The 14,487-nt window shown below is 33.8% G+C and overlaps 2 protein-coding genes across 3 annotated transcripts in view; both read right to left on the bottom strand.

The window, feature by feature from the left end:
* Positions 1-1,930, bottom strand: part of LOC308686932 (uncharacterized protein) — a 10,788-nt gene extending 8,858 nt beyond the window's left edge. For both annotated transcript variants that reach the window (XM_081359043.1, XM_081359042.1), the window contains exon 1: positions 1,581-1,930. The gene's annotated coding sequence lies outside the window, so the exon portion shown is untranslated. The remainder of the gene's footprint in view (positions 1-1,580) is intronic.
* Positions 1-11,675, bottom strand: part of LOC308685911 (uncharacterized protein) — a gene marked incomplete at its 5' end in the record, with an annotated part of 29,678 nt that extends 18,003 nt beyond the window's left edge. The window contains 14 exons of the mRNA XM_081358044.1: positions 5,051-5,273; positions 6,848-6,902; positions 7,559-7,598; positions 7,746-7,832; positions 8,697-8,771; positions 8,854-8,907; positions 8,987-9,085; positions 9,162-9,215; positions 10,243-10,287; positions 11,029-11,079; positions 11,156-11,221; positions 11,304-11,351; positions 11,436-11,522; positions 11,598-11,675. Of these exons, the coding sequence (XP_081214170.1) occupies positions 5,051-5,273; positions 6,848-6,902; positions 7,559-7,598; positions 7,746-7,832; positions 8,697-8,771; positions 8,854-8,907; positions 8,987-9,085; positions 9,162-9,215; positions 10,243-10,287; positions 11,029-11,079; positions 11,156-11,221; positions 11,304-11,351; positions 11,436-11,522; positions 11,598-11,675 (1,062 nt within the window). The remainder of the gene's footprint in view (positions 1-5,050; positions 5,274-6,847; positions 6,903-7,558; positions 7,599-7,745; positions 7,833-8,696; positions 8,772-8,853; positions 8,908-8,986; positions 9,086-9,161; positions 9,216-10,242; positions 10,288-11,028; positions 11,080-11,155; positions 11,222-11,303; positions 11,352-11,435; positions 11,523-11,597) is intronic.
* Positions 11,676-14,487: the final 2,812 nt, after the last annotated feature.

Raw genomic sequence — 14,487 nt, 5'->3', positions numbered from 1 at the left:
CATGAAACTGCCATTGTTGTTGTTCTGGTGACGGCTCTGGATGAGCAGAACGAACAAAAACTAAAGCAGTAAATGTTTCCAAGTGTTCATCTTTCTGGCAAGAAACGTCTGTAAAACAGTGAAGATCGCTATAAAATCACTTTTATTTTTGCATAACATATTAATATTACAATATTTTCCCTCACACAGAATAAATGTAGGCCTAAACATATGAACATATTTACAAATGCCTTTATATATAGACATTTCTGCCACATAAGAAAAAAAAATGCTTCTGTAAATCCTAATTATGACATTTTGGCTAAGCCATGTTCGTTTACTTTATATGTCATAATTAGGACATAAATTGAAATTATGACAAAAAAGTCATAATCATGACAAGTTTTTTTTGTGACAAAAAGTCTAAATCATGAAGTAAAGTTTAAATTAATCTCGAGATTACTTTTTATGAAGTCAAAATTATGACAGTGTTGAAATGATGACATGGTTAATTGAAATTATGACATTAAAAAGTAGAAATTCTGACTTCATTAATAATTCATTGCCATAAATCTGACAAAAAGTTGAAATTATGACATAATTTTTTTTATGACATCAGTCATAATTTGGACTTTTATCATTTTAACTCAGTTTCAACTTCTTTCCTAATGAAATAAAAACTTTTACAAAATTATAACTTATGTCATAATTTTGACTTTTAATGTCATAATTGAAATTATGACAGTCATAATCAAGACATCATAATTAATAGATTAAAAATAAAACAAAAGTAAGACTTAAAAAAGTCAAAATCGTGAGGTAGTTTAAATTAAAAATGTGAAATTATGACTTAATGACGTCAATTTCAACTTTTTACTTTTTATGGAGTCAAAATTATGACATCATTGAAATGACATTTAAAGTCAAAATTGTCAATTGTCACAATTCTGACACAAAGTTGGAATTATAACATGTCAAAGTCATAATTTGGACTTTTTAATTTCAATTTTACCTTATAATCTTTTACTTTTTATGTCATAATTAGGCCATGCATTGAAATTATGACAGTCATAATTAAGACATGTCATAATGAATAGATTAAAAACATTTTTTATTACATTTATTTTATTCAAATGTAATTTATTTACTAAAAAACAATCGACATGCTGGCCTCGCCCGCAGTGTAAAACTGGCATCACTATTTGTGTAGGAATTTATCCTGTTTGCTATTTTAAGTTGACACGCCTACAAACGCCTTTGATTCGTTCTGAGGAGTCCTGACGCCAAGGCTTGGCTCATGAATATTAATGAAGTTATAAGACTGTCTGTCTGATTGGGTAACCGGTGAAGAAACATTCGCTTCAGGCGATAGAAGTAAACAAAGCGTGTTGGGTCGCGAACGTGTTCAGAAATGAAAGCATTTTCGAACGATACACGACAATGCGTTCAAAGACCAAGTCATAAACATAATAAAAGTTCTCCAGCTTGCAATGCTACTTATATATTTCCTCTTTCAACTTCCCCATAAAGAATAGAAGTGTCATGACAAATATAACCACACTCAACAAAACTCGCTTAACCGCAACCAAACAAACTCGTACCTTTACAATGATCGAGACTGTCTTCTCTTCCAAAAGAAAACAAAAGGACACAAAAAGCCGGAGTTTTCAAAGTTCTAAAACATTTAAAAGGGTCCGTTTATTCGAAGAGGTTCGAAAGAAGCACAAAAATCTGACAGGTCTTAAATACGAAAAGTACTGAAAGCATGAAACAACAAAACAAACAACTTAAAACAGTGTGTTCAAGTCCTGAGGGGAGAAGAAAGTCTTTCACCGAAGTCCACCGTCTCTTCCTCGAAAAAGCACATGATCACGGGGCGTGTTTGTAGAAAAATAGTGATTTTCCACTCGAACTTGCAGAGCTCTTCGCTTTGATTTCACTGCTCAGCAAAGGTGCATGTAAAGGGTTAACTGTTGCATAACTGATAAAGTAATGCACACACAGAGCTATATTTGAAATCACCTTTATTTACATCATATCTTCATTGCTGTATTGTACAAAATCATGTCAAGACATTAAGGAACTTTTTTTAGTGTTGGTAATAATACCAGTTGTGCAAAACAAGAGCATATGACAGATTTACTTTAAAATGCACTGCATCCAAAGCATACAATCTCAATTACTGTACATAAAAACACATCTTGTCTGTGGGCTTCATTTTCACCATAATGATTGTGAACAGAAAAATGGATTTTAAACACAAACGCTGGCCACAGCAGAACAGTTAAACATGAAAGATGATTATTGTGACTACATGCAGAAATACTACAGACAACATTTGTGTTTAGGTTATGTAGTCCAGCAAAGCATGATGGGAACTGTTGTTCAAATGGGAAAAATATCAGGCTTACTTTTTCTGGACTCTTAATCTAATATGTAATATTTGTTTAATATTAATAATTAATATTTGTGCATAGGATGCTCGTATGGAAGTTTATTTCCACCAAATTTTTTTTTAACAATTAAAAAGGTAATTGCAACTCACAATTCTGAGTTTGTTTCTCACAACAAAAAACAGAATTGCGAGATGTAAAATTAGAATTCAAAGAAAAAAAGTCTGTATTGTGACAAATTCGGTATTACGAGATAAAAAATAAATTAAAAAGTAATTTTTATTCCATGGCAGAAAAAAAAAAAAAACAAAAAAAAAAAAACACAATTGCAAGATTTAAACTCAGAATTTCAAGAAAGTCGGAATTGCTTGTTTACAATTTTCATTTTTTTATCCCGTGGCGGAAACAAATTCCTGCATGCTTGTGCTCATTTGCATGCTGAATATATTTATTGTTTCCTCAAGAGACATTCTTTCCCAGGAGAAAAACTAATTTCAATCCCATGTAAGATTCGTTCACACTGAAAGCGATTTGCAGCCGCACTTCATTTATTTTTATTGAGAGTTGGTGATTTCCAGCTCCTTGAGGATAATTTAATTTTATGCAAATGAGCAGCGAAGCAAAGCAGCCAATGGGCCTTCAGATGTTCCCAGAGGCATCGAGCAGTTGAGCTTCACCTCCTTCATGTCTTGCAATTGCGAGATATAAACTTGCAATTCTAAGAAGAAAAGTTTGAAGTGTGAGATTTTTTTTTTTTTTAATTGTGAGATAAAGTCGCAATTACTTTTTTTTTTTTTATGACAGAAAAAAAAAAAAAAAAAAAAAAAAATTGCAAGATGTATACTGTATTGTAGTCTGTATTGTGACAAATTCGGAACTGTGAATTGTGAATAAAAAAAAAAAAAGTATTTTTTATTACGAGAAAGTGGGAATTTCTTGTTTATAACTTGCAATTTTGAGAAGAAAAGTCTGAATTGTGAGACAAACTCACAATTGTGAGAAAAAAATTAAATGCCCCAAAAAAAAAAAAAAAAACAGAATTGCGAGATGTAAACAAAAAGATGTAAAAAAAGTCGGAATTGCTTGTTTATGTTGGTGATTTCCAGCTCCTTGAGGAGAGTTTAATTTTATGCAAATGAGCAGCAAAGCAGCCAATGGGCCTTCAGATGTTCCCAGTGGCATCGAGCAGCAGCTCTCGGATGGAGTTGAGCTCCACTAAACCCTCCTGCAGTTGTTTAGCCAGGCTTCGCACTTCAGCCGTCACCTCCTTCTTACAACCTTTCTTCACCTCCTTCATGTCTTTAGTGAAGTACTTGTCTATTCCTGAATGCAGACTCGCTAGCTTGGCCAGAGTAGTGTTAGTTATCTCTTCCGCTCGCTCGACCGGGTCAGTGACGAGGCTGATGGTTTGCAGTGCCCGACGCACTTCCCAGTCGCCGGTGTAGTAGTTGTTGCGTCGCAGCAGCGGTTGAGCGCGCAGTCGACCGAGACCTTCAATGATGAACCGTAAAGAGCGCTGCATTTCCACCAGCTGCGCCTCGTAGTCCTGAACGATTACCTCGATCTTCTTACGGTCCTGCGTGAGGATGGAGCAAAAACAACATTAGACCGTTTTATCAAGTCGTTTAGTAGAATTGTACAAACGTCCATTTTCAGTCCGTGCTTCACGTGTCTTTCTGCTGTAAAATCTGCACTAATTTTATCATGTAAAACATGCTAGAAATCAAGAAAACGTGCTAGCAATGTGCTAAATCATGCTAGCAGCATGCTAAACATGCTAGCAATAAATGCTAGAAACATGTTCAAATTGTTAAATCATGCATGCAAAATGTTTTAAACATGCTAGCAATGAATTAATTAATGCTAGCATTGTGTTAAATCATGCAAGCAAACTGTTTAAACAGGCTAGTAATGTGTTAAATCATGCAAGAAATATGCTAGAACATGTCAGAATGTGCTAAATCATTATAGGAACATGTGAAATCATACTAGTAATGTGCTAATTCAAACAGGAAACATGTCTGCAAAGTCATAAATCATGTTAAACATGCTAGCAATGTGCTAATTCAAGCTAAAAATGTTAGCGTTGTGTTAAATCATGCTAGCAAAAAGTTTAAACATGCTAGCAGTATACTAAAACATGTCAGCAATGTGCTAATTCAAGCTAGAAACATGCCTGAAAAATGCTAAATCATGCTAGCAAAATGCTAAAACATGTCAGCCAATCTGATAAATCACGCTAAAACATGTTAGCAACTTGATAAAACATGTTATCAATGTGCTAGAGAATGTTAATAACATTCTACTGACAAGTAAAATCTGCAAACTTCAAGCTTTTCAAAGTTATTTCAAACTTTCAGACAAAGGCAAGAAATAAACATCCAACATCAAGCAAACATCCAAGTTAGCCATCAAACTTTACTCATCTAGTACATGTTAGCGAGGCTTGATCTAAAGATCAGCAAAGTCAATTTATTAAAGAGTCGATATAAATAGTTCAAAATGACAGAAAAGGTGTTTGTTTGTAATCATGTAACACCTGAATATGTTACTGAGCGTGAACGTACATGCATGTTGTTGATATTGTCTGAAATGGAGGCTGACGCCGCCGTGATGCCGCCCGCCGTAGCGACGCCCAGTCCGATGGCCGAGATGATGATGGAAGCGCCGAGCGTGACCGGAGCCAGTGCCAGTCCCGCGATGGCCGCGGCTCCACCGACGGCCGTGGTCGTTCCCCCCGTGATGCTGGCGATCTTAGTGCGATGGTGGAAGTTGCTGAGGTCGTCGGCGATGCCGTATAAGATCAGCACGTGCTGGTAGAGAAGCTCGGCTCGCTCCATGAAGAGCTTCAGGTACACGCGCAGACCGCGATGGACCTTATCGGCCACCGCTTTAAACGATCTGACAGGAGAGAAAGAGGACAGAATATGTGTGACACTTAAAAGAGACAAAAACAAAGACAAACGGCACGACTTTTATCAATGACGAGTTGATTGATTGATTGATTGAACACTGCAAAAAGTCTGTTTTCCAGCTAAATATCTAAATGTTCTTAAATGAAGAAGAATAAACTCCACAGTGGGGTCAGAGACATAAATACATTTTCATTTGATTTTTTTTTTGTACCCCATTGGGAGATACACTATAGTGCCAAAAGTTGTGAAACGTCTGTCTTGACATGCACATGAACTTTGATAACATTCCTGATCCGTAGGGTTTAAAGGGATGGTTCGGAGTAAAATCAACCTAGGGTCCTTTGCACCATGACCTCGAGCCAAACACCCCCCAGAAGCCTTTTTTCCCCTTGGTCGAACATTATTAAAGTTAGAGCTTATTTAGAGATATCAGCCGGATGTCTTAGTGCAGGCGCTAACGGATCCTGTGATATATCTCGTAAATTACCCCACTAATAATGCCCAGAATGGCACCAAACTTGGCAGAAAGCGATGCGTAAGGATGTAGTGTAACAACGCCCAGTTCCAGGAATCCAGTCATATTTTGTTGGTGGTTCCACTTTGCAACAATTATTAGTTAACACTAAGTTGTCAACACTTCGGAAAAAATAATAATTCATCGTTACACTTCATCCTTATGCATCGCTTTCTGCCAGGACTTTTACAGGCTTTTCCCAAATCACGGAAGTGACGTCGGTGTCCGGATTAGCGGTAGCATTAGCCGTCAGGCAAGTGTTATTTAAATAAACTCCTGATGTACTTACAAACTTTCCAATGCCTCGTTTTATGAGTACAGAACCTATTTGTACTACTGTAGGAGATTGGCTCCATTCTGGGCATTATTAGTGGGGTAATTTACCAGATACACCTTGGATCCGTTAGCGCCTGCACCAAGCCATCCGGCTGATATCTCTAAATAAACTCTAACTTTAATAATGTTCAACCAAGGGAAAAAAATGGAGTTGTTCTTTGCAGATTTAACAGCTTCAACTCTTCTGGGAAGGTTTCCACAAGGTTCAGGAGTGTGTTTATGGGAGTTTTGACCATAGAAGCACATTAGTGAGGTCCGGCACTGATGTTGGACGAGAAGCTCTCAGTCTCGGCTCTAACTCATCCCAAAGCTGTTCTCTCGGGTTGAGGTCAGGACTCCAGTCCAGTTCCTCCACCCTAAACTCCTCATCCATGTGTTTATGGTCCTGCTTTAGGCACTGGAGCGCAGTCATGCTGGAACAGGAACATCCCCAAACTGTTCCCACAAAGTTGGGAGCATGAAATTGTCCAAAATGTCTTGGTATGCTGAAGTATTAAGAGTTCCTTTCACTGGAACTAAGGGGCCAAGCCCTGAGAAACAACCCCACACCATCCCCCCCCCCCCCCCTCCCCTCCACCAAACTCTACACCTGGCACAATGCAGTCAGGCAAGTCCCGCAAGTACAATGAAGCTTTCTACACACTGTTCTTGAGCTAATCTGAAGACCACACGAAGTTTGTCATCTTATCTTATGACATTGTGAATCTTACATGGTCTCTTCCTCTTTAGAGCTGATCCTCTCGTTCGAAGGTAGTTCATCCCAAACTGAAAAACACAGAGATTGAATGTGAAATGATTTCGATCTGGGGCCGGTTTCACAAAGCTATTTTAGAGCGGTCTATAGTGTTAGACAAGTCTAAAATTTGCTCATAGACTAGTCTAATGCAAGTTAGACTGTTTCACAAAAATAAAGACTGACTTAATTTAGACCAAAAGAATTAGACACCTCTTACCCCCAGGCTAACTTAGGTCTAAGACTCTGTTACCTTGGCAACCAGCAGTAACAATCAGTTACATTACAAACAGTCAAAAGAAAAGGGAAAATGGCTCATAATTTAAACATTTCTTCTTGTTACTACATTCTCCGCTAAATTTCCCAAGTAAAATATCCTTGTAACTGTTATACTCCTCCAACAAACACATATTCTCCGCTGGGGTAAACTGCACTGAGCGGTTGAATGCGCTTACTCGATCCGCCATGATTTTTTTTGTTTTGAAAAGTGTCTTATTTTACCCAGAATGCATTGCAGTGTAGTCCTACTTAAGATAGTCAGAGTCTTCAGTGCTTTGTGCAACAGTCTGATTTAGATGTCTATCTGAAGTCTGACTATCTACTATATCTAAGCCATAGTCAAAGTCTATCTTTGTGAAACCGGCCCCTGATGAGCGGCGGGTGAATTAGTGAATTAATCTCGACTCACACTCGACTGTATTCCACCACTCCATCAGACTGTCGGTGTCCTGCCAATCAAACACACGTTTAAGAATCACAAACACACAGACTTCAGAATCACATCAAGAGAAAGTGACAGATACACAAATACTGCACTAAATATGCTAAAACATGCTAGCAATGTACTAATTTATGCTACTAGCATGATCACTGACCCCTTCATCCTCCTCTTCCTCACGCTTCTGCTCTTCCTCTTGATCTATATGTCGTTTGATGTCCATCTGAGCCGACATCCACTCAGCCTTACAGAGAGAGATGTGATGGATAAATGAGACGAAAATACCAGAGACAGAGATATGACGAATATAATCACACAGAAATATGTATCGTCCGCATTCCGCGAAAACGGAAATCAGAATTGCCGAATCCAGTCATAAAATAGAATTTAACGTTACCCGGATCACGGAATTTGTCAAATATTGATGAATAAATAAAAAGCAGATCAGTAAACTTAAATCGCACTGACACAGAAAAACTATCATCATAACGTAAACACGGAAAGGTCTTCATGGCAAACCCGTCAAAATAAAAGTTCGGTTCAACTTGCAGAAATTGTGACAGAAATATATTAATGTTGTATAGTACAATTAAATAAAATAAATTATAAATTATTATTAAAGCTTTTTTTTTTTAATGAAATAATTAAACGTTTTAATTTTGACAGTAAAGCTGTTGTGTTAAATTAAACAAAAAAAAGTTTGTTTAATTTCATATGATTAAAAGGTCAATTAAATTAATGTTTTATACCTTTTTGTTTTATATATAAATTGTTGTTTTTATGAATTAAATTAATTAGACATGCTTTTTTATTATTAAAATGTAATTAAACCATTTAAATGCACAGCTTAAGCTTAAAACAGAAAACCCAGAATTTGGTGAAAAATAAAAATGGAATTTGAGATAAAAAAATTAAATGTATTTCATAGGGCCTTTGAAATATAAGGTATAAGTTTAATGATTTCAATTAATTAGACATGCTTTTTGATTACTAAAATGTAATATACCACTAAATTGGAGTCAAAAAAAAAAAAAAAAAAAAAAAAAGGAATCCAGAAAAATAAAAAATAAAACAAACGGGACCCTTCTACTATATTGTTGCTCAATACCTTAGCAGCGTCAGACAGGTAATAATTTCCAGACGTGGCACCAGGAGATTCCAGAAAGTCTTCGGGAAAAGCATCCTGAAAAAGGCAGGATTTATACCAGATGAAGTGGTAGTGAAGGAGTTTATCGTACAGTATATAGAGATGAAGGCACTCTAACCTTTGACCCTCTGCGATGCGTGTCAGTTTCTTTAGGTTTCTGTGGTTTATTGTCCTGTGTGAGAGGGACCGTCAGCGCTAAACTCGTTTGCGTGAACAACATAAAAGCATGAGAGTGAAAAGATAACAGATACCGGTGTGTATTCCTCCCATCCGAAGTCCTCTTCCGGCTCCAGGTCTCCGGCCCTGAACAAATCTGCACCCTTTTGAGGGACCTCGTCCTCCTCCACGGCCTACAGATGTCACACGTCAGCGCTTTCAGGACAATACTAACATTTACATAGTGAGATGAGGAGAAAGAAGAGGCACCTTTGAGTCTCGGCGGGACAGCGGCGGCACTTTAAGAAGAGGAGGCTTCATCATCTGCAGAAAGAGCGGGACATTTAACCAGGACAACCATCAAAACTTATCAACAGCATATGTGGCATATTTTTGATTACAGCATAAAATTATTTTGACTTGTCACTCATGAATATATAAATACAAGTAAAAATTTTGAATATAATTATAAACAAAAACATATATAAATATAAATAAGTAAGCATATGAATAAATATAAATATTATGTACAAATAATATTTGTATTTATATTTATACATATAATACAAAATATAATTATAATATAAATATAAATATATACATATTATATAAATATATATTTTTTTTTTAATTAACAAGATGGACTAAAATGTTAACTAATTTAAAAAATGAATAAATTAATGTAAAAACTGAATATAATTATGAACATAAATAAAAACATGAATACACATATGAATAATAAGATAAATACACTGAGAAAAAGTTGTTGCCTTAAATTTGTAAGTAATTAAGTCATTTAAACTTAAATTACATTAAACTGACTTAAAACTTTTTTTTTTTTTAAATAAAAACTATGGATTTAAAATAGTTGAAAAGTGCTTAATTTTGATGAGTTAAAATAAATTAAATTAATAAATTATTGTTGTCATAACTTTTTTTACACTGTGTATATATATATATATATATATATATATATATATATATATATATATATATATATATATATATATATATATATATATATATATATATTATTATACAAATATAATTTGTAATTATATTTATTTACTTGTATTTACTTGTGTTTTATATAGTTACCACTCTAGTACTACTAGTTTGAGACTTGAATAACCCGACATCTTTCATTGATATCAAAGAGCTCATTCATACAGAAAAGTAAAACTAGTTTTCTGCGGTAAGAATGCTAACCACAAGTGAAACCACGTCTAAATCATCAGATCAGATCAGATCAGAGAATCTGAACTGGAGCAAGAACATTCCTTTGAAATAAGATCAAGTGGAAATTTGAGAAATATGTGAAACATGCGGAAGTGAACAGACGAGCTCTCACCTCCTCGTGATCTTTAGTCGGCCTGATCTCAGGGTCTTCAATGCTCTAGAAAACACGAATGACAGTGTGTGGAAGTCAGCTGCCCGTTTAAATGCTATTTATTGCTTTTGCAGATCATTAAATATTCCCAAAATAGTCAGAACTGATTTTTAAATACACCAAAAACTATGCAAACTGAAGCCATGGTTATTATTGTCAACTAAAACCATAAGACACATTTTATAAGTTGAAATAAAATTAACGTTGACTAAAAAGGAAATACTAGTTGAAATAAAATGTTTTTATATACTTTCTATGAGTTTAACTTGGTGTTAAAATAACTAAAACTAAAACTGAAAAAAAAAAACTGTAGAGCTTTATAGTATTTTAAAAACTGTATAAAACTAGGTTTAATATATTATATAAAAAACGAATACAAATAACAAATGAAAGATATAAAAATAAAAACGAATTTAAAATAATAATAAAAACTAGAATAATGTTAATGATATAGCATGTATATGTTAAATAAAATAAATGCTAATTAAAATATATAAAAATATATTTATTTTATAAAAAAAAGGCAACATTTCGTTTAATTTACAAAAAGTACATTATATATTATATATTATAATTCAAAAAACAAAACAGAAACAGACAAAACTAACAAACTTACTAAAACTTTAACTAAAATGAAAATGGGAAATATAAAAATAATATGTAATAAAACATTTGATTTTATTGAACTAGTTTCTCGTTTAACGAAGTTTAACTGGAAGTGCTGGAATAACAAGTTTGCTGATTTACCTTTGACTGTCTGCGGGGTAAACGGGGGACTTTAAACTTCGGCGGTTTCTTCTGTACAAACAGATCAAAAATGAATAAAAGCAACTGAAAGCTTGACCGAGATCATGAGAGCGTGGTTTAAACGTACGGGTCGACAGTCTGGCGTCTCCTGGTGTTTGTCACTGAAGTCTGACGTCGTGAAGAGATCGGATACCTGAAAAGATCAAACTAAACCAGTGATGCTTCTGAATTAGTTCTGGTTTAAAAATGAGTTTTGCTTCCTATCAATGCCCTACCTTTGAATCCCATGAAGACGGACTCGTAAACCCATTGGAATATGAACTCTGGAAGAAAAAAACCCAGTTCATATGAGCAATAATAACCTCACTAGAAGTGACCAGAAACAGAGTATTGAACCTAGTTTGAACCTTAAAATGGTTTGGTGAATAACTTCTCAGAGACGTGTCTTCAGTGTAAACGCTCATTCCCTTCAGCTCATCCGTCCCGTCGGGATCCTAAAATCACAGTGTTAATAATCCCACACACACACATCTGAGCTTTCCACAAACATCCGTACGATTCGGACAAACCTTGAGATGTGGATGAGGAGTGAAACCACAAGCTCCCTTCAGTTCATCCTCGTTCTCCTGCAACACACCGTTATACATCAGTTCAGTATCTTCTGCAGTGTAATACAGTGCAAACACTGATCTTAAAGTCCCCCTGTGGTGAAAATCCAGCTTTTAATGTTGTTTATGTGTCTATGTGGTGTTTTTAATGTGCTTTAAGACAAAGCATGTGTAAGTTCATAAGTCAACAGCATTGCTGAGTATTTCCTCCTTAAAACTGCAGTGAACCAAAGACAGTCTCAAAAACACACTTTGAAATCGCTGGTGTTTCTGACGTCACAAACTACCTTGTAACCAATCAGATCAACGTGTGATCGTCAACCAGTGGATCTCTGAGCTGAGTGAGTGAGTGGAGGTGGGGCTCATTTGCATATTCATAGAACCGCGCATACTAAATGAGGCAAGGGTGTCGAGTTACAGTCAAGATATTTTAAGGCATGAAGACATTTTTTCGTCGTTCGTCTGTAATTCACGAATTAAAAATAAATAAATGAATGTAATAAAAAAATAAAGTAGTTAATAAAAACGTTTTTTACTAGTAAGAATTGTATTTCTGATATGTGAAATTGGAATTTCAACTAGTAAGAAATTAATTCTTGATATCAACAATTGATTTTGAATGGCAGCCTATGGTGACATTTCACTAGTGAAAATACAATTACAGATATCAAGAATTATAGTTTTTACTAGTTGAAATTCAATTGTTGATATCAATAATTATTGTTACAAGTGGAAATGTAATTCCTGATATAAAAAAAATGCCATTGTTTCTAGTAGAAATCTAATTCCTGATATCAATAATTATCATTTTAACTAGTGAAAACTGATTTTTTGATATCAAGAATGAATATCCTGGAAATGAATAAAAGTTCAAACGGCTTGCCATAGTGAAAGGGCCTTTATGTTTGCACAGATGAAACCTGCTGAATTCAGCATCGGCGTGACGAGATGCTTTAAAGAACGAACTGCACTGTTTATCGTTGTATAATGCATTACATTTATTAATATTGCATTAAAATACAGTATATACTGCACAGTGTCCAGTAAGTTCACTCTCAAAAATGCTGGGTCGTTTCAACCCACGTTTGACCCAACCGTTGGGTTAAAAAAGTATTAAAAATGTTAACCCAACCAAACGTGGGTTGAAACGACCCAGCATATTTTAGAGTGAACAGAATTGTCTTCTGAAAATACCTTGAAATGTGGCGTTCCCTCCGTCGGCTCATTATCAGCCTTGACAACCCAATGACAAACACAAAACTCTCATTAAAAACACATAATATAATCTAATGTAATATAAGCCATCAAAGAAAACAGACTTACCCTGGATAGACCGATGACAAACCCTCTTTGAGGAACAAACTTGACTTTGACCTTCTTTTTGTGTTTCTGATAAAAAAAAAAAAAGAATAACAGTGACTAAAATAATGAAAATGAAAGACGAACAGAAAGACGACGGATCTTTCTCTTCTACCTGTCCATCATCGATCCCCCCCGTGTTTCTCTCGTCATCAACCTCTGGAATCTACAACAGGAAATCATGTGTAACTCAAAGTCTATCAAGCCACCCTGAACACCCTAGCAATCGCATAGCAACACCTTAGCAACCACCCAGAAAGCCCTAGCAACCCACTAGCTTATATCTGAGAGGATGAATGGCCTAAAAACCTTCACACTTTTGAGCTTTACAAACTGCTTTAAAGTTAAAACTACTTAGCTTTTCAAACTCACTCAAACTTCCTGACTGTGCGTTCTCAAGTTAACAAAGTTTGCATTGCCAAGATATCAGTGTTCTAACAAAATAATAAAAACATAGAAATGTATAAAACTATCTCAACATATTTGAAAAAAAGACAAAAGAACAAAATTAATAAAACTTTAAATGAAATTTAAATGTTTTTTTTTTTTTAAGTATATTATTAAAACTGTATTAGTATCTATTTTCAAAGACACTGAATTAACACTGACATCTGCTGGTCACAGACATGTACAGACAATGACAATATATTAAAGAAACACTGCTTTGGAAATATATATAATATAATATAATATATATATATATATATATATATATATATATATATATATATATATATATATATATATATATATATATATATATATATATTTCATTTAAACACTTTTTTTTCTATATATATTATTTTTGTGCTATTTTATATTTTTTGTTATTTATGTTATTTTGTATTTTATATTGTATTTTTTTATTTTATTTTGTTATTTTATTTTAACTTTTAAAATTAACATAACTTTTATATTATTTTATTTTATATATTTATTTCATTTTTTTATTTGTTGTTTGATATTTCTATATCTCATTTTACATTTTTATTTTATTTTACATTATTTCTATTTTTTAAATATAACATTTTTTATGTTATTTTATTTTTTATATTTTATTATATATATATATATATATATATATATATATATATATATATATATATATATATATATATATATATATATATATATATATATATATATATATATATATATATATATATATACATACATACATACAGTACAGGTCAAAAGTTTGGAAACTATTTTTTATGTTTTTGAAAGAAGTTTCTTCTGCTCATCAAGCCTGCATTTATTTGATAAAAAATACAGAAAAAAAATGTAATATTGTGATATAATATTACAATTTAAAATAATTGGTTTTCAATTTATTCTACTTTAAATTATCATTTATTTCTGTGATGCAAAGCTGAATTTTCAGTATCATTACTCCAGTCTATCACATGATCCTTTAGAAATCATTCTAATATTCTGATTCATTATCAAAGTTGGAAACAGTTCTGCTGCTTAATATTTTTTCATAACCTGT

Source organism: Scardinius erythrophthalmus, assembly GCF_964197995.2.
Source record: "Scardinius erythrophthalmus genome assembly, chromosome: 2".
NCBI lineage: Eukaryota > Metazoa > Chordata > Actinopteri > Cypriniformes > Leuciscidae > Scardinius > Scardinius erythrophthalmus.
Note: the sequence above shows the minus strand (reverse complement) of the source record. Positions and strands in the feature narration are given on the sequence as shown.